Source organism: Oncorhynchus keta, chromosome 28 (genome assembly GCF_023373465.1).
Source record: "Oncorhynchus keta strain PuntledgeMale-10-30-2019 chromosome 28, Oket_V2, whole genome shotgun sequence".
Classification (NCBI taxonomy): domain Eukaryota; kingdom Metazoa; phylum Chordata; class Actinopteri; order Salmoniformes; family Salmonidae; genus Oncorhynchus; species Oncorhynchus keta.
Genome location: NC_068448.1, coordinates 21,428,824 through 21,456,324, shown reverse-complemented (window position 1 = coordinate 21,456,324; position 27,501 = coordinate 21,428,824). Strand labels below are relative to the sequence as shown.

The window sequence follows — 27,501 nt, the reverse complement described above, 5'->3', positions numbered from 1 at the left end:
AAATGAAATAAAAATATAGGACAAAACACACATCAGGACACGAGAGCCAACACAACACTACATATTTCGGAAACTCGGAACTACCGAGTTAAAACGAACGTAACTTATTTGCTAGAGCTTCTTATTGGTTGATTCTAAAACTTCCCAAATTGGAAACTCGGGTATCATCGTTCTACAATTAGTAACCAATTCGGAGATGTCTCAGTTTCCGACATGACTTAAATGCAGCATTAGTCATACAGACGGAGAGCAAGAGAGAGGACTGGGATATAGGCAGAGACAGAGAGTGTGAAAGAGAGATAGAGATTCCATACAATCCCATCAACAGTCTGAAATTAAGATTACACTAGGCCCATGCTGCAAAACTGTTCAAATCCACAATTCCCTTTAGTCAGTATCTGCCTCCTTCCTTCCACTCTTGGGCAATCCTGTATAACTATCTCTGTGTTTACACCAACTGAAAACAGGTTCCTTTCTGCCCATCAACCACCATGCCATCCCCGGTCACACCCCCTCGTTTAGACCCCACAGTGAAACTTGGCAGACCCCAGGAGCAGCTGCAGAGAGGCCACCAACGCACATGCTCTGGAAACACACCCCCACCACACAGGAGTGGTCCCGGGGGGCATTGGGCATTGTGGTTTTGTACTCTCTCTCTGTCTGTGTGTGTGTTTGTGTTTGTGTGTGTGTGTGTGTGTGTGTGTGTGTGTGTGTGTGTGTGTGTGTGTGTGTGTGTGTGTGTGTGTGTGTGTGTGTGTGTGTGTGTGTGTGTGTGTGTGTGTGTGTGTGTGTGTGTGTGTGTGTGTGTGTGTGTGTGTGTGTGTGTGTGTCTGTGTGTGTGTGTGTGTGTGTGTGTGTGTGTGTGTGTGTGTGTGTGTGTGTGTGTGTGTGTGTGTGTGTGTGTGTGTGTGTGTGTGTGTGTGTGTGTGTGTGTGTGTGTGTGTGTGTGTGTGTGTGTGTGTGTGTGTGTGTGTGTGTGTGTGTGTGTGAGAGAGAGGGAGACAGAGAGAGACAGAGACAGACAGAGAGAGAGACAGAGAGAGAGACACAGAGAGAGACAGAGAGGGAGAGAGAGAGAGAGAGAGAGAGAGAGAGAGAGAGAGAGAGAGAGAGAGAGAGGGAGGGCAGGTCTAGGCGTACCTTGTGTGTATTTATTTGGTTGGCACATGGCGTAGGCCTGAAGCAGACAGAGTGAGAGAATGAAGAAGAGAAGGAGATCTGAGGACTGATAGCACATGACCGTTAAATTGACTGATACACTATCAACCACTCAGTAAGGGAACAGTCCAGGATGACATACCACTGGCTGACAGACAAGAGAACAGACACACAAACCTCCTCCACACTCACATTGATACACATGGACCTTTCTCATGTCTAATTGTACCTCAATTTCACTATTTGACCTTCTACTTCCCACTTTAATTAATGCTGTAATTACTGCCTTTGTGTTTGCTTATGTTTTTCTCTTTGTTGTGGAGTTTTGCACAGGTGGGGGCTGGACATGGGGGAGTCCACTGCTTTTTCCCATCAATAATTACATATGTGATATTCAGGAATAGTCTCAATTAGTAGGACTGGAAATCCCACATAGTCCTCTATAACATAATTTGCATGCTCTTCTCACTCATGCATGGAGTAAAAAATTGTTCCCTACCCAGGCTCCAACCTTGTATTCCTGTAGATCAAGTTACTGTACATTTACAAACTTGGCCCTTACAGATTGACTTCAGTTTAGCCATTTCTGGGTTTGTTCCTTGGACATCAATCTGTGTCAAAATAAAAGGCTGTGGCCCACAAGCAATGTAAGATTGATAAAGTGTTGAAAAAGGGACGTTTAATAACTATAATGTGACATAATGACATGTAAAGACTGATTCCTGTGGGCAATAAATGTTGTTGCTCAAAAATCTATCATGTCATCGATAACAAACACAAAAGAAAAAGGTAATGTAACGCTCCATCATCAAAATAACATTGGCATTGTTGGTACGCCAGCAGCATACCACCCTGCATACCACTGCTGGCTTGCTTCTGAAGCTAAGCAGGGTTGGTCCTGGTCAGTTCCTGGATGGGAGACCAGATGCTGCTGGAAGTGGTGTTGGAGGGCCAGTAGGAGGCACTCTTTCCTCTGGTCTAAAAAAAAAAGGAAATAAAATATCCCAATGCCCCAGGGCAGTGATTGGGGACACTGACCTGTGTAGGGTGCTGTCTTTCGGATGGGACGTTAAACGGGTAATCCTGACTCTTTTAGGTCATTAAAGATCCCATGGCGCTTATCGTAAAAGTAGGGGTCTTAACCCCAGTGTCTGGATAAAATTCCCAATATGGTCCTCAAACCATCACGGGCACCTAATAATCCCCAGTTTACAACTGGCTCATTCATCCCTCAACTCTCCCCTGTAACTATTACCCAGGTCGTTGCTGCAAATGAGAACGTGTTCTCAGTCAACTCACCTGGTAAAATAACAGATAGATAAAAATGCTCCATTATCAAAAGGTAATGCTACGCTCCACCATCAAAAGGCCATGTAACGCTCCATCATCAAAAGGTAATGCTACGCTCCATCATCAAAAGGCCATGTAACGCTCCATCATCAAAAGGTAATGCTACGCTCCATCATCAAAAGGCCATGTAACGCTCCATCATCAAAAGGCCATGTAACGCTCCATCATCAAAAGGCCATGTAACGCTCCATCATCAAAAGGTCATGTAACGCTCCATCATCAAAAGGTAATGTAATGCTCCATCATCAAAAGGCCATGTAACGCTCCATCATCAAAAGGTAATGCTACGCTCCATCATCAAAAGGCCATGTAACGCTCCATCATCAAAAGGTAATGTGACGCTCCATCATCAAAAGGTAATGTAACACTCCATCATCAAAAGGTAATGTGACGCTCCATCATCAAAAGGTAATGTAACACTCCATCATCATGCACACATATTCTACTGTAACTATAGATAGTTTTGCTTTTCATAGCATGACCATCTTGTCAATAGAAATTAAGTTTTGTCAATTAGTTCAAGACATTCAAACAAAAAAAATATGCTAATGTTTACAATACATTTAGGTTCGGATGTTCAAGGCTTATGGTGCACAATTAGCCATCCCCATTGAAAATAGGATGGCTTTTGTGGATTTATGCTATCATACGAGGTAAAGGTGAACATGATCAAATATTTGGATAATCTATAAACCCTCACCTCCACCTTCCATACAATGCCCTCCTTCCTCCAAGGGACATGCCAACCCCCCCGACATCCCCCATTTGGGCACGCTGCTGGCACCCAAAGTATGCGCGTTCACTCAATTGTCCTACATGGCAGGAGTCTGGACCAGACATAGGCTACTAGGCATATACCTACTTTTTATCATTGTTTTGTGAATGGGCTATTAACTCATAAATACTGCTTAGTAGCATAACGCACTGCATATCAGTGCTACATACACCCTGGTTCGAATCCAGGCTGTATCACAACCGGCCGTGATTGGGAGTCCAATAGGGCGGCGCACAATTGGTCCAGCGTCGTCCGGGTTTGGCCGGTGTAGGCCGCCATTGTAAGTAAGAATTTGTTCTTAACTGACTTGCCTAGTTAAATAAAGGTTACATTTAAATAATAAAAAAAATAATGATAACAATTCGTTAACAGAACATTAACCAAGTCATTCGCGAGACGAGCACAGAAAGATACCCCACACTGGCGATTTTGCCTCTTTATGCACCGGCGTTGCTATGGCAGCTGATGGGGATGGGAGTAAGACTGCTCTGTTCAGAGGATGAGAGTCGGAATAGGTTAGAGTCTGTGAATAGGTTAGGGTGAGGAGGGAAAACCAAACACTGAAAAGTTGTAATCAAATAGCCTATGACAGGTACATGTGGTTGTGGTGAAATCAAATAACCAAGGTTTAACTGATGGCATGGGACGTGTCATGTGACCGCGCGCATACACACACAAACACGCACACTTTACCGTTGACTTGACCGGGACATATAGGACCGGCTTCCCTGACGCTCCTTTCTTGTGCTCCCCGAGGATGTTGCTCCCGACCTGAAACCCTTTCGACTTCACCCAGAATTTGAATTTAGCATTGATGTGACTATTGTCGACATACATGCTGTCCGACTCTTCGTTTTGCAACAATGTCTGCATGATTTTGTTGTATTTTCGCCGGGTGACGGTCTTTGTTTTACCCGAGTCCCCATATGTCCGGAGGCACCAGTCCTGAAATTCACGGAACATCTCAACCTCTAAAACGACGGGACTCTGGCTCCTTTTCGTTATATCAGTGCATGATGATTTTTTTGTTGCCATAGCGTTCGCTCTTGTAACACGTTTGTCCCTTCAAATAATAGGCTATAATAGCTAGGCTACTAAAATGCAGATGTACCCTTCCTCTGCCCGTCCCGCGTAGAGGAGGATGGTTCCGCAAATGGGATGATTTCTGCCTTTCCTTAAACTGGATTAAAGGCGTAGGAAACTGATTCAGGCAGCAGCTGCACACCTGTTTGCAGAGACGCGTTGCCTGCTGTCCCGAACCGCAACGGCAAAATGTCACTTGCTCACATATTCCGATGAGGAATTGAGGGAGGGGGCTGTCCTATAGAGCGGGTATTTCCCACCTGTGCGTAAACCGTCTCTTGACTGGAAGCTGAGATATGGATAAAAAAACACAGTTCTCACTAAACAATAAAGAACAAAGGATGAGGGAAAACCAGACTCAATGCAGATTCAAGTGAAAACCGTGACAATTCTCAAACATTTAGGCTACTCGGTATTGAGCCATGTAGGCTATCCTATCATCACAACCAGTCACGCGCACCGGGGATGTTTCCCTGCTTCCCACCTGTTTGAATGGGACCTGCGCGTGCACCATCCCGAACCGCCTATAGGACGTTCCGTAGAAATTATATTCTCAAAGAAGCAATAGGATATAAAGGCAACCTGTAAAACCAAGCATTTTAGGTTAATTTAAAGGCGTTATCTGTAAGGGAATTACAAGGTGCATTATATAGGCAGCAGCCAAATCGTAGAATGTCTGATACACCGACGACGCCTCTGCATCAATGAAGACCTATTATTCTTTGAAGAATTTCCTCAAATATGAATAAGTCATCTTAAATATACACTGTTAATTTGGTGGTCATGAGAAAACAGTCTCTTATCTCCACTCACGAAAATAGACTGATATCAGATCTGGTCTGTACAGAAGATTGAATTATAGACCTATAGGAAATATAAATGGTGCATCTGACCCACCCCAAAATTATAACTATTGCACATAGCCTGCAGTGAGAGATTCACAAGCATGTAAAGTATCAACTCTGTCTGTCTATGTGTTATTCCACACACATTGACCAGAAGAAAATCCATGGAGTTCAATAGACTCCGATCTGAGGTAAAAATGCTCTTAATGCTCTCTATGTTTTGGCATTCGCCTGGCTAGTGTCCTATAATGTTCCAGTGTGTTCTCTGTGTCCATATGTGTGCGAGGCCTCTGTAGAACCATGCTGGGACTGCTGCTGGTGGTGACTGCTCCTGTTGCCATGACAGCAGGGCAGCAGAGGTGGGATGCCCCATCCTCATCTCTCCATCCTCCCTCCCTGACTCACACCAACACACAACGGAATTCTGGACAATAATACCACCCCTCTGCTCTCGCTTCCATATCCTAACACTGAATAATGAACAGCGTCAACTCATTCAATAGGTCCCTGACCAAATAACAATGTGTGTGAGAGAGAGAGAGAGAGAGAGAGAGAGAGAGAGAGAGAGAGAGAGAGAGAGAGAGAGAGAGAGAGAGAGAGAGAGAGAGAGAGAGAGAGAGAGAGAGAGAGAGAGAGAGAGAGAGAGAGAGAGAGACAGAGCGAGAGCGATGGGGAGAGAAAGAGAGAGAGAACAAAAGAGAAAGAGACAGAGAGAGAGAGAGAGAGAGAGAGAGAGAGAGAATGAGAGAGGAGAGAGAGTGTGGCTGAGATGGATGGAGACAGACAGTGTGAGACTGAATGAGAGAATAAGAGGCTGCTGAATCAGTCTCAGTTAGAATGACAAGTTAACCTTGCTCTGCGTGCTGATCCCAAACATACTGGTAACTGCACCTTCTTCTTTCTGTGCTGATCTTCTCCATATGATACTCCACTCTCAGAGAGACGATCTGTTGACTGCTGCCACCTGGAGGTCATTCTTTAGAACTCCTGCTATCAGTTTGGTGGGGGAGATTGGGTTACCTGTTTATTCAGACATGGTATCAAGGACAAAAAATTAGTAATCTATCTTCTGGACCACCAGAATTTAGATTACTGATCTGGAATGGTGGCGAGCTCAGGGTTGCGAAATCAAACAAACAATCTCAGTTCATCTAATTATGTTTTTAAATGTACTTATTTCTATAAAATATACAGTATGAGTCGAAAGTTTGGATACGCCTCCTCATTCACGGGGTTTTCTATATTTGACTATTTTCTACATTGTAGAATAATAGTGAAGACATCAAAACTAGGAAATAACACATGGAATCCTGTAGTAAACAACAAAGTGTTGAACAAATAAAAATATATAATATATCTGAGATTCTTCAAAGTATCCACCCTTTGCCTTGATGATAGCTTTGCACACTCTTGGAATTCTCTCAACCAGCTTCACCTGGAATGCTTTTCCAACAGTCCTGAAGGAGTTCCTACATATGCTTCACTTTGCGTCCAACTCATCCCAAACCATTGGGACAGCAAAGCCAGTATGCAGCCTGGAGACAACAGAATGGGCACAGTTACCATGGAAACACAAACGGCCCAGGCAAATCATGGCAACTGGTAACTAAGTAACAGGAAATGACAGACCATAGAGGCCGATAGGCCTGGTTAATCATGGAGGGAAAAGACGAATGGGAGAGAGGGAGATATAGACAATTATGCTTGAATATTTCTTTTCATGCTTTAGAACAAAATTAAATATTGAATACCTTTGAGCATAGTCTGGTAATTGTTTGTGTGTGTGTGTGCTTGTTCTTGCGTGTGCATGTGTGTGTGTGTGTGTGTGCAAGTGTGTGTGTGTGTGTGTCCCAAAGACAAAGAGCTAGAGCATATACTGCAGGTCAATTATTTCTCCCCCAACCCCATTGCAGCTGTTTATGGGCTGGGCTCTGATTGTTTAAGAGACTCTTATAGGCTGATTAACTCTGGGTCTGTTTACTCAACTCTAATTGCGCTCCCAGAGAGAGGCTGATAACACAAAAAGGGGGCCTAAGCTTTGCTCTATAGACTACAGAAGAATCTTCAGTTGGAAACCACACGGTATTAATACGCAGGAAGCACTTTGTGGAGAGGAGAGAAAGGAGTAAGCAATAGGTGTCATAGGCTGTTGAATTGGAAGAGATACACTTTTCAAACCCATACAGTCATTCTATTTATACCCATGCAGCAAACACTCAGCCAATAACACCTGCATTGAGATTCTCCAGTTTCTTCTGGCCATTAGAGAAATAGAATTTCCACTTATAGTATTTGGACATTACAGATAATCTTTCCAATTTATTCTGCCAAATGTGTGAAATAAAAGGTTATAGAATAGCAAAAGATAAAAATGGATAGATAATACATTTGATAATAAATATTATATGTTCTATCATCTGTATTATATATTTAATTGATCTATATATAACCATGGGTATCACAATTCTTAAAACATCTGTGATTTTATTTCACCATGGGGGGAAAACCTACAATACTGTGTAAATACAACAACGTGGGTTTCATTGAATTAAGTGAGTCAGAACCCAAGACGATAGATGGCGCTGTTCAACAATCCTAAAGTCTTAGTGAAGTCTAAAATGTGCGGACTGTGTGTCCAAGTGCATGCATGTGCATGTGTGCAGGCTGTACTGTTTTGGGGACTTGTGTGGTTCCCATTGTAACTGAGACTCAGAGCCATGGAGGTCTTTGAGGTGTGCATCAAGTCCCTTTCTAGGCTGCAAAGCTATGTCCTCAGGAGGCTGCAGACATTCGGCTTGGCCCCTAAGACCCTCACAAACTTTTACAGATACACCATTGAGAGAATCCTGTCGGGCTGTATCACCGCCTGGTATGGCAACAGCACAGCCCCCAATCGTAGGGCTCTCCAGAGGTTGGTGCAGTTTGCCCAAAGTATCACCGGGACACTTACAGCATCAGGAAGGCGATGTCAGTACAGGTGCGTCAAATCTGGGGCCGAGAGACTGAAAAACAGTTTATCTTTCAAGGCCAGTAGACAGTTAAATAGCCATCACTAGCTGGCCTCCACCCAGTACCCCGCCCTAAACTTAGTCACTGTCACTAGCCGGCTACCACCCGGTTACTCAACCCTGCAGCTGAGAGGCTGCTGCCCTATGTACATAGACATGGAATATCCAGTCTCTTTAATAATGGAACACTGGTCACTTTAATAATGTTTACATACTGTTATACTAATTTCATATGTACAGTGCCTTGCAAAAGTATTCGACCCCCTTGAACTTTGCGACCTTTTGCCACATTTCAGGCTTCAAACATAAAGATATAAAACTGTATTTTTTTGTGAAGAATCAACAACAAGTGGGACACAATCAAGAAGTGGAACGACATTTATTGGATATTTCAAACTTTTTTAACCTGTTGATCCTACCCCCTACTTTTTCGAACATTCTGTTAAAAATCGTGCAACATTTCAGCGCCCTGCTACTCATGCCAGGAATATAGTATATGCATATGATTAGTATGTGTGGATAGAAAACACTCAGACGTTTCTAAAACTGGTTAAATCACGGCTGTGACTATAACAGAACGTGCGTTTCATCGAAAAGCGCAGGACAATCTGATCACTGAAACCTGGAAAATATATCAATGCTTCCGGTCTCCGACCGGATATTTTGGTTGAGATTTATCCGGACATTATTTCAAGACATACAGCTATAGAATATACATCGCCTCGTGATCAATTTGATCGATTATTAACGTTTACTAATACCTAAAGTTGCATTACAAAAGTATTTCGAAGTGTTTTGTGAAAGTTTATCGTCAACTTTTTTAATTTAAAAAAATGACGTTGCTTTATAAAATGCTGTTTTTTTCCTTGATCACACAGTCTTCATAGATCGATATCTAGGCTATATATGGACCGATTTAATCGAAAAAAAAGACCCAATAGTGATGTTTATGGGACATCTAGGAGTGCCAACAAAGCAAATGGTCAAAGGTAATGAATGTTTTATATTTTATTTCTGCATTTTGTCTTTAGGGTCTTTAGGGGTGTTGCATGCTATCAGATAATAGCTTCTCATGCTTTCGCCGAAAAGCATTTTAAAAATATGACTTTGAGTTTTAACGAGTGCTATTAGCATTTAGCGTAGCGCATTTGCATTTCCAGATGTCTAGATGGGACGCCTGCGTGTCGGGTGGAGGTAAGAGGTTTTAACAAATCAAAAACTGAAAAATTGGGCGTGCAAAATTATTCAGCCCCCTTAGCGCCACCTTTTGCTGCGATTACAGCTGTAAGTCGCTTGGGGTATGTCTCTATCAGTTTTGCACATCGAGAGACTGACATTTTTTCCCATTCCTCCTTGCAAAACAGCTCAGTGAGGTTGGATGGAGAGCATTTGTGAACAGCAGTTTTCAGTTCTTTTTCTCGATGTGTTTGTCTCAAAGTCAAATCATTTACTGCAATGGCTAAACGCACATTTATTAAGTCTCCGTGGGTTAACACACTCAGGTTGTGTTGGACAGGGAAGCTTCATGCGCAGTTTGGGTAGTGATAAGCCACCTTCTGTAGTGTTTAATAAACTGGTCATTGTTGTGGCACTTTTAACTTTAAAAACACTCTGACGAAGGCTGTTGCAGCCACATCACATTTAGTGTCCTCCTTTCCAAATGCATGAAAATGGATCTCACCTTGCTTACTCTTCACGGTGTGTGAACCTTCCTCCTTCTGTGTGACTCCTTTATGTTTGTGTGAATCTACTTTTTCTGACTGATTTCATCTCTGTGTTAGAAATTAAAACACCACCCACATCTTGTATTAGGAGGAAACTTACAAGAAAAATAATTTCTAACATCTTCCACTTGTCTGCAAAACAATAATATTCAATCATCCTATTGGCAAGGTAATCATTCACAGAGTCCTTTAAGATTGACCACCTGTTCCACACCGGTATCAGTCCCACATAGATAACTATTAGAGAGTATGTTCTGACAGCCTGCAGGTAGTGAGGAATTCTTCTTCTGTGTCACGAGTCCGACCGAGGGTGTTTCCCCTTCCCGGGCGGGTGGAGCTCAGTGGTCGTCGTCACCGGCCTATTAGCTGCCACTGATTGTTTTTCCTCCCCCTCCTTGTATGTTTAGTGGTAGCACCTGTTTATGTTAATTAGTTTGTCTTTATTAGTCAGCCGGCCCGCCTGGTTGTTGTGCGGGATTATTTCATTGTAACCTTCGGCTCTGTTGTAAAGGTACGTGTTTGTGCCTGGTCGTGAATTTTTCCATTATATTTTTTGATTCCCTGTGTTTGGGAACGTAACTTTTGTGAGCACCCTGTGGTGCGTTGGTGCTATTAAAAGACGCACAGCATTGAACTCTGTCTCCTGCATTTGACTCCACACCCACGACACCCGGAGCATTACATTCTGCTCCACTGGTTGATAAGGACATCTTTAACAAACACTTCACCGGTGACCTTGTATCGTTTTAGGTACTGGCCTTGGGTCAGGGGATATTGCTGCAACCTCAGAAGGTAGATAAAGTTAACATGTCCTGGTATCAGGAAAAATGTATATTTCACTTAGACCTCCATAAGTAAGCATGTCCCGATTCTTTGGAAGATATCCCTAACATGATGACTGCGTTGTACAAAATAAAAGCTTATCAGGTTCTGATTGGCTTACTATGCTTCTTCACCCGAGATCGGCCCCAGACAGCTAATCAATTAGTTTTTTATTCTTCAGGCTCCACTTTGTGATCAAAATGGACAACCTTGCAATGAGTGCCATGTATCCATTGTGATTTGCCCTGTACTTTCACTGCTGACCTTGTTATGAGCAAAACTTGATAAGGACCATCCCATTTTGTCCCTAATGTTTCTGTTACGTATTTGTTTACCATCACCCACTGTCCTGGCACTATGGCATGTCTCCCCTCGAGTGTTTTTCCCCATGCCTTTTTCACTTGTCTGTCTGCATCCCCTACCGCATTAGAAAGTTGTATGCAGTAGTTAAGCATTGTGTCACTCACAATGTGTACGTCTGCCTTTCTAAAATCTGACGTGCCTGGTAGTGACATGGGTCGACCTGTGACAACCTCAAATGGACTCAAACCTGCGGTTTTGTTGTGAGTGCCCCGTATACTACATAAGACCATAGGCAATGCATCCAGCCACGCTATCGCTTCTTGATGCATATTTGACAGTCTTTCTTTCAAAACCCGGTTTGTGTGTTCTACCTGACCACTTGATTGAGGATGGTAATGGCAGTGTAGTTGCCAGTCTATGTTCAGAAGACGAGCTTCCTCCTGACAAACTGTTCCTGTGAAATAAGTGCCTTGGTCTGAATCTAGTTGGTCCGGAAATCCCCATCTGGGAATTACTTCTCGAATCAGGATTTTGGCTGTGTGTTGTTCAGTTCCTTTCCTAGTAGGGTAGGTTTCAACCCATCGTGAGAAACAATCAACAACAACCAGCACATCTCCCGGCCCTTTATATTTGGGCAGTGTGGTGTAGTCAAGCTGTAGATTTCTGAAGGATCCTGGTGGGGCAGTCGCTCGTCGTGTCTGTACTTTCCCTCGTCCCTTGGTGTTGTTTTCCATACAAATGTTGTAATTTGCCATGTCAGCCACTTTCCGCACACAAGGATTCCACCATTTGCCCACAAAGCGATTAATTATCTTATCCACACCGATGTGTCAAAAGAGTGGATCTGTGTCACCAAGTAGGGTAAGAGTGCATTTGGCACTACACATTTCAGGTTGCATTTCCACACACCTTCTTGACTGAGTTCTTTCACTGCAGCCATCCATTCCCACACTTCATATTTTGGTGCATTGCTCTGCATGTCTCTAATGTGTTGCATCCAAGGTGCATTTCCTAATCAGTTTAGGTGACGGATGTGTTCACTTGGCAGCTGCCTTGGCAGCTCTGTCAGCCAGGTCATTCATTACCTTTACTCTTGTCTGTAAATATTTTTCCATGTGCTTTCATTTTCATAATTGCAACTTGTGCAGGCAACTGGAGAGCATTCAGTAGGGCCATCAACTCTGGTCTATTCTTCACAGGAGCGCCCAGTGATGTCATGAATCCTCTGTTTTTCCATATTTTTCCAAAATCATGGGTAACACCTTCAGCCGGTTTGCATGCTTCTGTCAAAGCCACCAATTCCGCCACCTGTGCTGATGTTCCTGCAGGTAACGTGCCTGTCACTATCACATTGTCCATTGCAGTAGTCCAAAATGGCATTGGAAGAAATGGCAGCAGTTTTACAGGCGCCCAACCAATTGTGCTATTATGTGGGGGTTTTTTTTGCGTTATTTGTAACTTATTTTGTACGTAATGTTTCTGCAACTGTATCTTATGGCAAAAAAAAGCTATATATCAGGACAGCGTAATATCCCATGTTTCACGGAATCGTGGCTGAATGACGACATTGATATTCAGTTAGCGGGATATACGCTGCACCGGCATGATAGAACAGCACACTCCAGTAAGATGAGGGGAGGCGGTCTGTGCATATTTGTAAACAACAGCTGGTGCACGAAATCTAAGGAAGTCTCTAGACTTTGCTCGCCTGAAGTAGAGTATATTGTGATAAATTGCAGGCCACACTACTTGCCGAGAGAGTTCGCAGCTATACTTTTCTTGGCTGTTTATTTACCACCACAGACAGATGCTGGTACTAAGACCGCACTCAGTCAGCTGTATAAGGAAATAAGCAAACAAGAAACCACTCCCCCAGAGGCGGCGCTCCTAGTGGCTGGAGACTTTAATACAGGGAAGCTTAAATCAGCTCTACCAAATCTCCATCAACATGTTAAATGTGCAACCAGAGGGAAAAAAATTCTAGATCACCTGTACTCCACACACAGAGACGCATACAAAGCTCTCCCTCGCCCTCCATTTGGTAAATCCAACCACAACTCTATCCTCCTGATTCCTGCTTACAAGCAAAAATTAAAGCAGGAAGCACCAGTGACTCGGCCTATTAAAAAGTGGTCAGATGAAGCAGATGCTTAACTACAGGACTGTTTTGCTATCACAGACTGGAAAATGTTCCGGGATTCTTCCCATGGCATTGAGGAGTACACCACATCAGTCCCTGGCTTTATTAATAAGTGCATTGAGGACGTCGTCCCCACAGTGACTGTACGTACATACCCCAACCAGAAGCCATGGATTACAGGCAACATTCACACTGAGCTAAATGGTAGAGCTGCCGCTTTCAAGGTGCGGACTCTAACCCGGAAGTTTACAAGAAATCCTGCTATGCCCTGCGACGAACCATCAAACAGGCAAAGCGTTAATACAGGGCTAAGATTGAATCATACTACACCGGCTCCGACACTCGTCTTATGTGGCAGTGCTTGCAAACTATTACAGACTACAAAGGGAAGCACAGTCACGAGCTGCCCAGTGACTCGAGCCTACCAGATGACCTAAATCACTTCTATGCTCGCTTCGAGGCAAGCAACACTGAGGCATGCATGAGAGCATCAGCTGTTCTGGACGACTGTGTGTTCACGCTCTCCGTAGTCGACGTGAGTAAGACCTATAAACAGATCAACATACACAAGGCTGCGGGGCCAGACGGATTACCAAGACGTGTGCTCCGGACATGTCCCTAATTGAGTCTGTAATACCAACATGTTTCAAGCAGACCACGCCCAAGAACACAAAAGCAACCTGCCTAAATGACTACAGACCCGCAGCACTCACGTCCGTAGCCATGAAGTGCTTTGAAAGGTTGGTAATGGCTCACATCATCACCATTATCTCAGAAATCCTAGACCCACTCCAATTTGCATACCGCCCAAACAGATCCACAGATGCAATCCCTATTGCACTCCACACTGCCCTTTTCCACCTGGACAAAAGGAACACCTATGTGAGAATGCTATTCATTGACTACAGCTCAGCGTGCAACACCATAGTACACTCAAAGCTCATCACTACGCTAAGGATCCTGGGACTAAACACCTCCCTCTGCAACTGGATACTGGACTTCCTGACGGGCCGCCCCCAGGTGGTGAGGGTAGGTAGCAACACATCTGCCACGCTGATCATTAACACTGGAGCTCCCCAGGGGTGCGTGCTCAGTCCCCTCCTGTACTCCCTGTTCACCCACGACTGCATGGCCCGGCACGAATCCAACACCATCATTAAGTTTGCAGACGACACAACAGTGGTAGGCCTGATCACCGACAACGATGAGACAGCCTATAGGGAGGAGGTCAGAGACCTGGCCGGGTGGTGCCAGAATAGCAACCTATCCCTCAACGTAACCAAGACTAAGGAGATGATTGTGGACTAGAGGAAAAGGGGGACGGAGCACGCCCCCATTCTCATCAACGGGGCTGTAGTGGAGCAGGTTGAGAGCTTCAAGTTCCTTGATGTCCACTCAAACAGCAAACTAGAATGGTCTAAACACACCAAGACAGTCGTGAAGATGGCACGACAAAGCCTATTCCCCCTCAGGAAACTAAAAAGATTTGGCATGGGTCCTGAGATCCTCAAAAGGTTCTACAGCTGCAACATCGAGAGAATCTTGACTGGTTGCATCACTGCCTGGAACGGCAAATGCTCGGCCTCTGACCGCAAGGCACTACAGAGGGTAGTGCGTACGGTCCAGTACATCACTGGGGCTAAGCTGCCTGCCATTCAGGACCTCTAAACCAGGCGGTGTCAGAGGAAGGCTCTAAAAATTGTCAAAGGCCCCATCCACCCCAGTCATAGACTGTTCCCTCTACTACCGCATGGCAAGTGGTACCAGAGTGCCAAGTCTAAGACAAAAAGGCTTCTCAACAGTTTTTACCCCCAAGCCATAAGACTCCTGTTGAAATGGCTACCCTGACTATTTGCTTTGTGTGCCATCCCCAACCCCTCTTTTTTCGCTGCTGCTACTCTCTGTTTATCATACATGCATAGTCACTTTAACTATACATTCATGTACATACTACCTCAATTGGGCTGACGAACCAGTGCTCCCGCACATTGTCTAACCGGACTATCTGCATTGTGTCCCACCCACCACCTGCCAACCCCTCTTTTACGGTACTGCTACTCTCTGTTCATCATATATGCATAGTCACTTTAACCATATCTACATGTACATACTACCTCAATCAGCCTGACTAACCGGTGTCTGTATGTAGCCTCACTACTTTTATAGCCTCACTACTTTTATAGCCTCGCTACTTTTATAGCTTCGCTAAATCAAATCAAATGTATTTATATAGCCCTTCGTACATCAGTTGATATCTCAAAGTGCTGTACAGAAACCCAGCCTAAAACCCCAAACAGCAAGCAATGCAGGTGTAGAAGCACGGTGGCTAGGAAAAAAAACCCTAGAAAGGCAAAAACCTAGGAAGAAACCTAGAGAGGAACCAGGCTATGAGGGGTGGCCAGTCCTCTTCTGGCTGTGCCGGATGGAGAATATAACAGAACATGGCCAAGATGTTCAAATGTTCATAAATGACCAGCATGGTCAAATAATAATAATCACAGGCAGAACAGTTGAACCTGGAGCAGCAGCACGGCCAGGTGGACTGGGGACAGCAAGGAGTCACCATGCCCGGTAGTCCTGAGGCATGGTCCTAGGGCTCAGGTCCTCAGAGAGAGAGAAAGAAAGAGAGAATTAGAGAGATCATACTTAAATTCACACAGGACACTGGATAGGACAGGAGAAGTACTCCAGAACAAACTGACCCTAGCCCCCCGACACATAAACTACTGCAGCATAAATACTGGAGGCTGAGACAAGAGGGGTCAGGAGACACTGTGACACCCGTTGACACCCCCGGACAGGGCCAAACAGGAAGGATATAACCCCACCCACTTTGCCAAAGCACAGCCCCCACACCACTAGAGGGATATCTTCAACCACCAACTTACCATCCTGAGACAAGGCCGAGTATAGCCTACAAAGATCTCCGCCACGGCACAACCCAAGGGGGGGCGCCAACCCAGACAGGAAGATCACATCAGTGACTCAACCCACTCAAGTGACGCACCCCTCCTAGGGACGGTAAGAAAGAGCCCTAGTAAGCCAGTGACTCAGCCCCTGTAATAGGGTTAGAGGCAGAGAATCCCAGTGGAAAGAGGGGAACCGGCCAGGCAGAGACAGCAAGGGCGGTTCGTTGCTCCAGAGCCTTTCCGTTCACCTTCACACTCCTGGGCCAGACTACACTCAATCATATGACCCACTGAAGAGATGAGTATTCAGTAAAGACTTAAAGGTTGAGACCGAGTTTGCATCTCTCACATGGGTAGGCAGACCATTCCATAAAAATTGAGCTCTATAGGAGAAAGCCCTGCCTCCAGCTGTTTGCTTAGAAATTCTAGGGACAATTAGGAGGCCTGCGTCTTGTGACCGTAGCGTACCTGTAGGTATGTACGGCAGGACCAGATCAGAGAGATAGGTAGGAGCAAGCCCATGTAATGCTTTGTAGGTTAGCAGTAAATCCTTGAAATCAGCCCTTGCCTTGACATGAAGCCAGTGTAGGGAGGCTAGCACTGGAGTAATATGATCAATTTTTGGGGTTCTAGTCAGGATTCTAGCAGCCGTATTTAGCACTAACTGAAGTTTATTTAGTGCTTTATCCGGGTAGCCGGAAAATAGAGCGTTGCAGTAGTCTAACCTAGAAGTGACAAAAGCATGGATTCATTTTTCTGCATCATTTTTGGACAGAAAGTTTCTGATTTTTGCAATATTACGTAGATGGAAAAAAGCTGTCCTTGAAACAGCCTTGATATGTTCTTCAAAAGAGAGATCAGGGTCCAGAGTAACGCCGAGGTCCTTCACAGTTTTATTTGAGATGACTGTACAACCATTAAGATTAATTGTCAGATTCAACATAAGATCTCTTTTTTTATTGGGACCTAGAACAAGCATCTCTGTTTTGTCCGAGTTTAAAAGTAGAAAGTTTGCAGCCATCCACTTCCTTATGTCTGAAACACATGCTTCTAGCTAGGGCAATTTTGGGGCTTCACCATGTTTCATTGAAATGTACAGCTGTGTGTCATCCGCACAGCAGTGAAAGTTAACATTATGTTTTCGAATGACATCCCCAAGAGGTAAAATATATAGTGCAAACAATAGTGGTCCTAAAACGGAACCTTGAGGAACACCGAAATTTACAGTTGATTTGTCAGAGGACAAACCATTCACAAAGACAAACTGATATCTTTCCGAGAACCTGAGCCCTCGGACCGTGCCCCAGGACTACCTGACATGATGACTCCTTGCTGTCCCCAGTCCACCTGACCGTGCTGCTGCTCCAGTTTCAACTGTTCTGCCTTGTTATTATTCGACCATGCTGGTCATTTATGAACATTTGAACATCTTGGCCATGTTCTGTTATAATCTCCACCCGGCACAGCCAGAAGAGGACTGGCCACCCCACATAGCCTGGTTCCTCTAGGTTTCTTCCTAGCTTTTGGCCTTTCTAGGGAGTTTTTCCTAGCCACCGTGCTTCTACACCTGCATTGCTTGCTGTTTGGGGTTTTAGGCTGGGTTTCTGTACAGCACTTTGAGATATCAGCTGATGTACGAAGGGCTATATAAATAAATTTGATTTGATTTGATAAGATTTAAACCAGGCCAGAACTTGTCCGTGTAGACCAATTTGTGTTTCCAATCTCTCCAAAGGAATGTGGTGATCGATGGTATCAAAAGCAACACTAAGGTCTAGGAGCACGAGGACAGATGCAGAGCCTCGGTCTGATGCCATTAAAAGGTCATTTACCACCTTCACAAGTGCAGTCTCAGTGCTATGATGGGGTCTAAAACCAGACTGAAGCATTTCGTATACATTGTTTGTCTTCAGGAAGGCAGTGAGTTGCTGCGCAACAGCCTTTTCTAAAGAAAATAGAGAGGAATGGAAGATTCGATATAGGCCGATAGTTTTTCATATTTTCTGGGTCAAGGTTTGGCTTTTTCAAGAGAGGCTTTATTACTGCCACTTTTGGTGAGTTTGGTACACATCCGGTGGATAGAGAGCCGTTTATTATGTTCAACATAGGAGGCCTATGGCCTCTGTCATGACTTTCCATTGTGGTTTGATCTCCCTCATTGGAAAGCCATTTGGATAATGAATTTATGGTCATTTGTCATACCTATTTGAAGGTAATTTGTAATATTGATAATTATGATGAACTTTATAGTTCTTAGCCATATTTGTGATTTGGACCAATGTGAAGAAGGAGATGGCGTCGCCTTTGACTAAAGGTAGGCTGCCTTAAATCTATTTTCCTATGACCATATGGGTAATTATTTTTCTTTATGGAGTTCTTAACAGTAGTGATTTTAATTTGATTTGTTTTTTGTAATTTTGTTTTATTTTTTGACCAGTAGTAGTATTTTTTTTACACATTACTCACATGGGGAGTTATGTGTAAAAAATGGGGGAGGGAACAGTCCTCTGAGGTTTTGGATTGAAGTTCACACCTTGAGTGATGTGTTGGAGTGTATGGAGTGATATGTGAAGGAGTGTATTGTTGTGTCGTTTGTTATGTTCTATTCCCGATGGGTTATAGGTCTAACTTCCTGATCCTGTGGCTCTGTGATGAAGTTGACAGTGTGATGGGGAGTATAAGCCAATTTGAAAGAATAGTTTCAATAGAATGTGCTGTTATTCTCTTTAACTTATGTTTAGACATTTGTATTAAGAATAATTGGTAAAAGTAATAATTTATCATATCGTTAATGAACTGAACTAAACTGTTGTTCTGATCTGTCCTTTCGGGGTTATCAAGAAAAGTGACATCATACGGTATCTTAATGCATGGAAGAGATAATAGGACCAAACAGTGTGTGTACCTAAAACCCCCCTCTAGCTGACTGAAGAAGAGTGACAAAGGCGTTCAATACGGCCCTGCCCGCACGCACCACTTCTACCGAGAGAAATGAGTTCGAAACCTGCAACTGGTGTGCAGCATCCGATTTAAGCTATCAACTGCTTTTCTCTCATGTCTTTTCTCAGGAGTGTGAGAGGAGTCCACGTGGAGTGAGCATGGGGAGAGATCTGTTCTAAACTTCTCTTATGCTGCTGGTATACTGGTTGACGAATGGACAAGACAGTGCTATGTTTCTTGGAATGAGGCTGAGCCAGTGCTATGGCAGCCGGTCACGTGCTGGAACCCATGCTGGAACCCATGCAATGAGTTATTGCTTTTATGCTTCTTGGTTAATGTAGAATATATGCATTTTCTACATGTGAATGAATGTTCTTAAATCTTGTAATTATATTTTAAGTTGAGAGGATTCTCAAAATGGGGGATTATGGTGAAAAAATTGCAAGATTATGCTCTAATACTTTTATTGCATCAAATGGTTGTGTTATGCGACAGAATAGAATATTCTTAACTATTGTGTGTGTGTTCTACTGAGGATGGGCCTCTGGGAGATAACACTGACAGACAAGATTTACCATGTCTTTTGGGTGATAAAACCTAAAGAGCATTCCAGAGCATGAGTTAATGTTTCTGTTCTATACTGTACCTGGAAGAGATGGTTCCAGTTTGGAGTCGGGGGGCCAGACACTGGTCTCTACACAATGAAACTGTTGACACAGCAGATACTGTCTGCTATGTATTATAGGTATCTTTCATACAAATCTTAACCTTGTGACCCATTCTATATATCTGTTTTTCGTCATGTAGGTTGAAAGATGTGTATCTTGGCTATACCTTTGCACTTTTGTCTCTGGGCTCTCAACGAATCATTTGACCATGAATCGTTGACCAGCCATGTCCAGCCATCATTATCGTAGAGCACTTAATCGATTCACTTTAAATGTGTGCGTTCTATTGACCTGCTCCCTTATTAATAATTGATTGAAATACGTGATTAAAGATTTAGTTTAAGTATAACTGTGACACGTTTGTCTCTCCTCATTTGATCGTAAAGAAATGAACCCCCACACAGCTCAGGGATTTGATCCAGCAACCTTTCGGTTACTGGCCCAACGCTCTAGCCACTAGGCTACCTGCCGCCCCTTATAACTGATAGAGCTTTAACCGTCTACTGGAGAACAGTGGTTTAACTGCCTTGTTCAGGGGCAGAACAACATATTTTTATCTTGACAGCTCAGGGATTTGGGGATTCAATCCAGCAACCTTTTGGTTACTGGCCCAATGCTCTAACCACTAGGCTACCTGCCGCCCCTTTAACTGATAGGGCTTTAACCGATATGTATCACTAATTGCATGCACTTAGAAAATATTAACGTGATTTGGTTCTTTTAGATGATGTAGGTCTAGAATCACATAGCAATATGCAGTCAATCAGGAGATCAAGAGCTGACTCCCAATATGGGTTGGGTGCCACCCTCCCTTTTTCTCCTGGATCAACACACAGTTGATGAGTTTTTTGGTCAAGACCAGGTCATCCGGGTCAAGGCACCATGTTTTAGCAGTTGATGTTATTCTTCGACACAGACCCCAAAGCAGATCGGGGGAGAAAAATATATTTATTCAAAGAGAACAAATAATAGTTGTTGGTCAATGTTGATTCTTTCCTGTTTTCATTTTTTTCTCCACTGAACAACGTTTATACCAAAACCTAGCATGTGGTTGACCAATTAGAATTCATTGCAGTAAAATTGGGCCAATGGCCAAATAAAAAGTATCCCGTTTCAGGCTTCAATGTATAGATAGTTTGGACCAATAAGAACTTGCCACACATAGCTATGAGGTCAAATTAGAACCCCTACACAGATTCTAAACAGATGTTGAACTAAAAAACAACTACTTCCATTGATCTCTAGTTCTCTATTAGAGAAAAACAACTAGTTCTATTGATATTTAGTTCTCTTGATCTCTAGTTCTCTGCGTTGTATATTTATCTTTGAATGTTCTTACAGCAGTAAGACTACAAAAATATAAACACAAACTTCCAACAATTTCAAAGATTTTACAAATAGTGTGACCACTATTTGCCTCATGCAGTGCGACACGTCTCCTTCGCATAGATTTGATCAGGCTGTTGGTTGTGGCCTGTGGAATGTTGTCCCTTCAATGGCTGTGTGAACTTCGTGGGAAATGGAACCCGCTGTCATACACGTAGATCCAGAGCATCCCAAACATGCTCAACAAGTGACATGTCTGGTGAGTATGCAGGCCATTGTAGAACTGGGACATTTTCAGTTTACAGATCTTGTGTACAGATTCTTGCGACATGGGGCCGTGTATTATCATGCTGAAACATGAGGTGATGGTAGTGGATGAATTGCACGACAGTGGGCCTCAGGATCTCGTCACGGTATCGCTGTGCATTCAAATTGCCATCAATAAAATGCAATTGTGTTCGTTGTCCGTAGCTCATGCATGCTCATACCATAACCCCCCCATAGGGCACTCTGTTCACAACATCTACCATCTGCCCAGTACAGTTGAAACCAGGATTCATCCATGAAGAGCACACTTCTTCAGTGTGTCAGTGGCCATTGAAGGTGAGCATTTTTCCATTGAAATCCGTTAAGATGCTGAACTGCAGTCAGGTCAAGACCCTGGTGAGGACGAAATATTTATATTTCACCAAATAATTGATTGAAATACATTGTTTTGCAGTGAAGGTATACACTGCCTTCAAAAGCACTGTCTGGGGTAGCACCATGGTGTAGCCGGAGGACAGCTAGCTTCCATCCTCCTCTGGCTACATTGACTTCAGTACAAAACCTAGGAGGCTCGTAGGCCTCACCCCCTTCCATAGACATACATGGTAATTATGACAACTTCAGGAGGACGTCCTCCAATCAATCAAAGCGTTTGCAGTATTAACTGACATGTTGTCCATCCAATCATAAAATTAGGATCAGAGAATGAACCTAGTGTGTTGTATTGGGATTGTGCCACAGAGTATTATGGGGGTTCTATGTGTTGAGAATCTTGGTGACATTGTTGGATAGAGATTAAGAGTGAATAGTGATAGGTGAGAATTTTTGGGATATTATTCAATTCAAATTCGTTTTTTTAAAATACAGGAGATGGAAGAGGTATATTATAAATTGTTTTCTTGGTTTTAGAACTTTATTTTTGTGTCCAGTTAGCGCAATTTATTTCAATTTTCCTTCATTAGCTACCAGCACGTGTGCAGTTTTCTCCGCCAGAATAGTAGAATGGCCAACACAAGAAAATGTTGGAAACTTTTTGTTGAAGAACACGGAAAAGGTGCGAATTAAAAGTGAGGGTCAACCTCTGCGTGTCCATCTGGTCAGGGTAAACTAATTGGTAACGTAATGTATTTATAGTCCATTTGTGTGTCAGGAGAAAATGTGAATGTGATCAAATTTAGTTTATATTCAAAATTGGGCTGGCTAGGCTGCCTATATGTTTTTAATCCAATATTATTAACTGGAATTAATCAATCAACATAATAGTGATGACAGACGTGAGTAAATATTTTATAAGGTCTACCGTTGCATAGGTCTGCATGATGCAAACATGCATAAACAAAGCTCAGCCATGTGAATTATATTGTCTATCGGTTGTTGTCTATGTGTCTGGGTAGAGGAAATCCCCCTCTTAATCTAGTCTAAATATAATTTATATGAACAAATATAAGGTAGTTGCAGTTTGACAGGGGTTTCATCCCCCCAGGGCCAGGGGTTTTCTTAAAACCATGTTACCTGACTAGGAAAAACTGGTCCCATCATAGCCCATATAAAACATTTCACTGTCATACCTCATAGGGTGCAGAGTTCTCCTAGTTAGGTTAACAGGAACAACTCCAGGCCCCAGGGGGTAAAAATTGCCCCACCGCTCTCGGACCTATGGTGCCATCAGGCTACTTGCAGTTGTTAGTTATTGTCAGGTAACGTTTCTTGGGCTACTTTGATGTGTCAAGTGGGCAAGATACGCAGTCTGTGTTTGACTTTATGAATTTTGAGTTGTCTTGAGTTAACCTTCATAGAGAAACACATTGTCCAAACCTACGATGGCTCAGCTGTAATGGAATGTATCTGCTATTTGTATTTACAGCTAAGCCCCCTCCTGTTCCCTGATTAAGAGGTGATGACCACTCCACTCCACTACTATTGTCAACTCTCTCCTGACATGAACTGAAGCCACGTCTCATGTGCCCCCTCATCCACTGGCACATTGAATGTTTCCTCTCCAAGCACTGTGAGTACCCTTATCAATTTTATGTCAATCACATACACAAAAACAATCACATTATTACACATCAATGATTTTACTCCTTGCTTGGACTAACTCATTCTTAGCTCTTTTGTCTAACTGTGTAGTGTGTTTTTTGTCTTCCCAGTCAAATCCTGTCCTGCACTGGTCAAGCCTCTGAACACCTCAACTCATGCCTCATACCCTCTTCCAATCACTGCTGTGCTCCCTTTCCAACACGGTATAAGTAGCCCTCTCATTCCCATTCACCATAATATTGTACTATACATGTACATGTCTTTATCAAATGCTTTAGGTTAAAATAAGGACAAATCATAAATGTTATGCTGAGAAGTAGATGTTCATTCTTCCCTGTCCTCAGTTTTTCTCCACAGAACAAAGGGACAGGATGTAATTTATAACCCCCAACCCTAGTCTGTGGTTGACCAATTAGAATTCCTTGCAGTAAAATTGGGCCTGACATTCCTACAGATTCTAAACAGATGTTGAACTGAAAACCAACTATTTCCATTGATTGTTAATTCCCTATTGACTGTACTCTGCATTGTGTATTATCTTAAAATATTCTTACTGTTGCATGCTGTCAGGGAGAGGTCCGAGGTGCTAATTGAGGCCAAGCAGGAGCTAAAGGAGATTGAGCATATAATGGAACAGCTCATGACTTCACGAGCCAAACCACACCCACAACCAGATTAACTTCCAAGAGGAGCTAACAGAGCTCACCCTGGGGGAGAACCCTACCGCTGTGCTCAAGTGGACACCTGCTCTAGTGTCCCTCACAGTGGTCCTACAGCTTTCAACAGGGACGGAAGAGCTACCAGAGCTCACCCTGAGAGAGCACCCTACTCCTACACCAGCCGACACCTCAGAATGTCAGTTTGTCCATAATGTGGGGGGCTCTGCCTGTAGCAGTTGTACATGCAAAGTCCAGCTCATCACTCAGACCTCTTTGGACCTAGGATGGTGGGATCTGTCTAGTCCTACCTTTGACGTCCAGCCTGCTCCTGTTCAAAGACGTCTCCAAGCTCCTCTCTGGGAGTCCCTTCCAGTCTCTGCTGCAGTGTCTAAATCCATGTCTGCTGTCCAGGCCCTGTCAGCCCCTGCTTGGTGGGACCTGCCTGTCTAAGGCTTGGGGTTCATGCTAGCCCCTCTGAACTTCCCGCAAGCTCCAGCCTTGGGAGACCCTCCTGACGTCCTAGTGGTGGGGGACCCGCCTGACGTCACTGTGGGGGACCCGCATGACGTCTCTGTGGGGACCCTCCTGACGTCCACGTGGGGGACCCTCCTCTCGGAGGTGTTCAGTGTCCTGTCGTAATTGCCCTACTAGGTCTTCAGTCTATAGCCCCTATAGATCCAGTAGGTCCAGAGCATCTTAGCCCTCAGTTCCCTGATCTAGTGGTTTCACAGTTTCCTGCTATGCTAGGCCCACGTTTCCTATCCCAATAGGCACAGAGCTTTCTGTCCTGGTATGTGTAACATCCCCTAGATCACAGTCTGTAGACCAGCCAGGCCCCACGTCACTAGCTCTGTCAGGCCCCAAGTCACTAACATCTGGGCACTCAATCAGTTTCTCCTGGACCAGGGGTCCAGTTTCAAATGTGCAGCCATGTCCTGTCCCGGGGCCCTCTCCTGTCGCTGGTGTGGGGATCGTGCCATCTGCTGTTCTGAGATCACCGCCCGTCCTTTCTGTGGCGATCCAGCCAACCTCAACTCCAATCTTGGAGCACTCTCCTGTCGTTGCTGTGGGGGCCCAGCTCTGCCCTCCTGCTGCGGCCTGGCCTCGTGATCCAGGGCCTTTGTCTGGTTGCCCTGCTGTGGCCTGGTCTCCGGATCTGAGGCCTTCACCCGGTCCCTCTGCCTGAGTTCGCCGCCTGTTGCTGCTTCCTTGGTCCAGCCACCAAAGTATCCAGTCTTTAGAACGTCGTCAAGCTCTGCTGCTGCGACCCTGATGTCTCCAGTCCCTGTGTCCTCAGCTGGCTCCTCCTTTGGGGGCCTTACCAGCCCTCACTGCCGAGGAACAATTTTCTACCGTGAGCTTATTTTCTGCCCTCAATAAGCGCATTCATACTGAGACGGTCTCTCTGTTGCCTTAGGAGATGATTGAAGAAGCATCATGTAATTGGATTAAGTATTTCAAAGACCCCTGGCCCTAACATGATTGTATAGGTCTGTTGACCAAAAATGTTGGGCTGTAACAAACTGAAGTTAAACCATGACATATCATCAGAACAATTATCTGTAAATAACTGACCAGCTAAATGCAATACCCTTTCAATGATTACTTATTGATTTAATACTGTAGACCTAGCTCTAGTTTAGATCCCTGTAATAATGGATACCTTCCATATAGGTTTCTAGTGCAATGCACCCAGAAGAGTGTAATGCCACTACATTTTTATTTTATTTGACCTTTATTTAGTGGTCAGTTAAGGCAAGTCAGTTAAGAACACATTCTTATTTTCAATGACGGCCTGGGAACAGTGGGTTAACTGCCTGTTCAGGGGCAGAACGACAGATTTGTACCTTGTCAGCTCAGGGGTTTGAACTCGCAACCTTCCAGTTACTAGTCCAACGCTCTAACCACTAGGCTACGCTGCCGTAACATGAGTTACTTTATAAGTCGATACTTGTAAGAATGTACATTCTTTAATGCTTTCCTTCTATCTATGTTTGTCCTGTGTAAATAGTGGCTTTTCTTTGGGTGCTGAAATAAAAAAATAAAAAAATGTCACTTTGAGTGACGTCTGTCAAACTGCTCCTTGTAATCTACTGTTTTACAATGGAGTAGGAAGTTACGACTTCAAGCGTGCACTACCATTCAATACTTTTATAAATATCCATTCATACACGCTTAGGGCCTTCTGTGTACTTGTGCTTGTCCTGATTGTTATAGAGTTGTCACTTGGATTTGGAATACATCATTTTTTATATAAAAAATATATTCTATGCATCCCCTGCCCATACTAAAATATCTGCTGTGCAATTATGGGCTGCTCCTCTGTTAACAAACAATGACTACCTTGGCAGGAGTCACGTAAAAAGCTATTTTTTTATCAAAAACTTCAGATTTCAGCACACAAAGAAAATCTTGCATTACACAGCACAAACATAAGCACAAGGGAAGCATGAAATGCTTTTTTTTGCAAGTATCTACAGATGGCGAACTGGATGTAGTTGGAGGGAGTTACCCAGACTCACTGCAACTCAACTCTATTAAGGTGCATATATCATGGAGTTGAGTATACTACTCTGAATAATTAGGGTCTACTTTCTGCCAATTAGTGACTGACAAAAGTTTTTAATTTATTAATAAAAAATGGCTGGTCCATCCATATGATTCATTATGATTTAATGATCCATCCCAAAATTGTCCATTTGTAGCCCACATGCAAGAACCCGGGCCAACTCCCCGAGCACGCACTGCCATCTTCTAAACCACGGGATGGACATGTCAATAATGCCTGGCTTTGCAATTTAGCCTAGGTGTTGTACATTTTACAATGCCCAAAGAACTGCTTCAATTGAGTTAGTCTGTTTGATTTCCTTTTATTTCAGGGTAGTCTGGTCTTTTATGTTAGGTCTAGGCTGTATGTTGACCTTTGTGATATCGAGTGCTTGACTTAGACAGGAGATCACCGGAGCCAAGTACCAACACCTCAAATGTTCTACTGATTGAGCTCCTGTTCCTCTTATACACATATGTCAGAGTCAAGGCCCGCGGGCCACATCCGGCCCGCGAGAAGGTTTTTTACGGCCCCTGGGATGATCTTGATTTATTATTAGAACCGGCCCGCAGACCGCAGCAAGCCGGCAGCCCGCAGATCTTTTACACGCACCAATACTACATTTCCCACAATGCAACGGTGACGCACCGAGCAGTAGGCTGCTTCATTTCAATATTTATTGGCACAGCAGTTGTCAGCATCACAGTAAAATTAACTTTCAGATACCCATCAAAAATGGCAAAACGGAAGGTGGACACTGAGAACCGGGGTTTCAAACAAGGTGGGAGTCGGAGTATTTGTTCACGGAGGTAGCTGGAAAACCTGTGTGTCTTCTGTGTGGAGAAAGTGTGGCGGTACTGAAAGAGTATAATCTGAGACGACATTATGAAACGAAACACGCGGACAAAAACAAGAATATGGACATGGAACAAAGGC

The 27,501-nt window shown here is 43.8% G+C and overlaps 1 protein-coding gene across 1 annotated transcript in view; it reads right to left on the bottom strand.

The window, feature by feature from the left end:
- Positions 1-4,769, bottom strand: part of LOC118360552 (nucleolar protein 4-like) — a 48,819-nt gene extending 44,050 nt beyond the window's left edge. The window contains exon 1 of the mRNA XM_052485099.1: positions 3,977-4,769. Within this exon, the coding sequence (XP_052341059.1) occupies positions 3,977-4,318 (342 nt within the window). The 5' untranslated portion in view covers positions 4,319-4,769. The remainder of the gene's footprint in view (positions 1-3,976) is intronic.
- Positions 4,770-27,501: the final 22,732 nt, after the last annotated feature.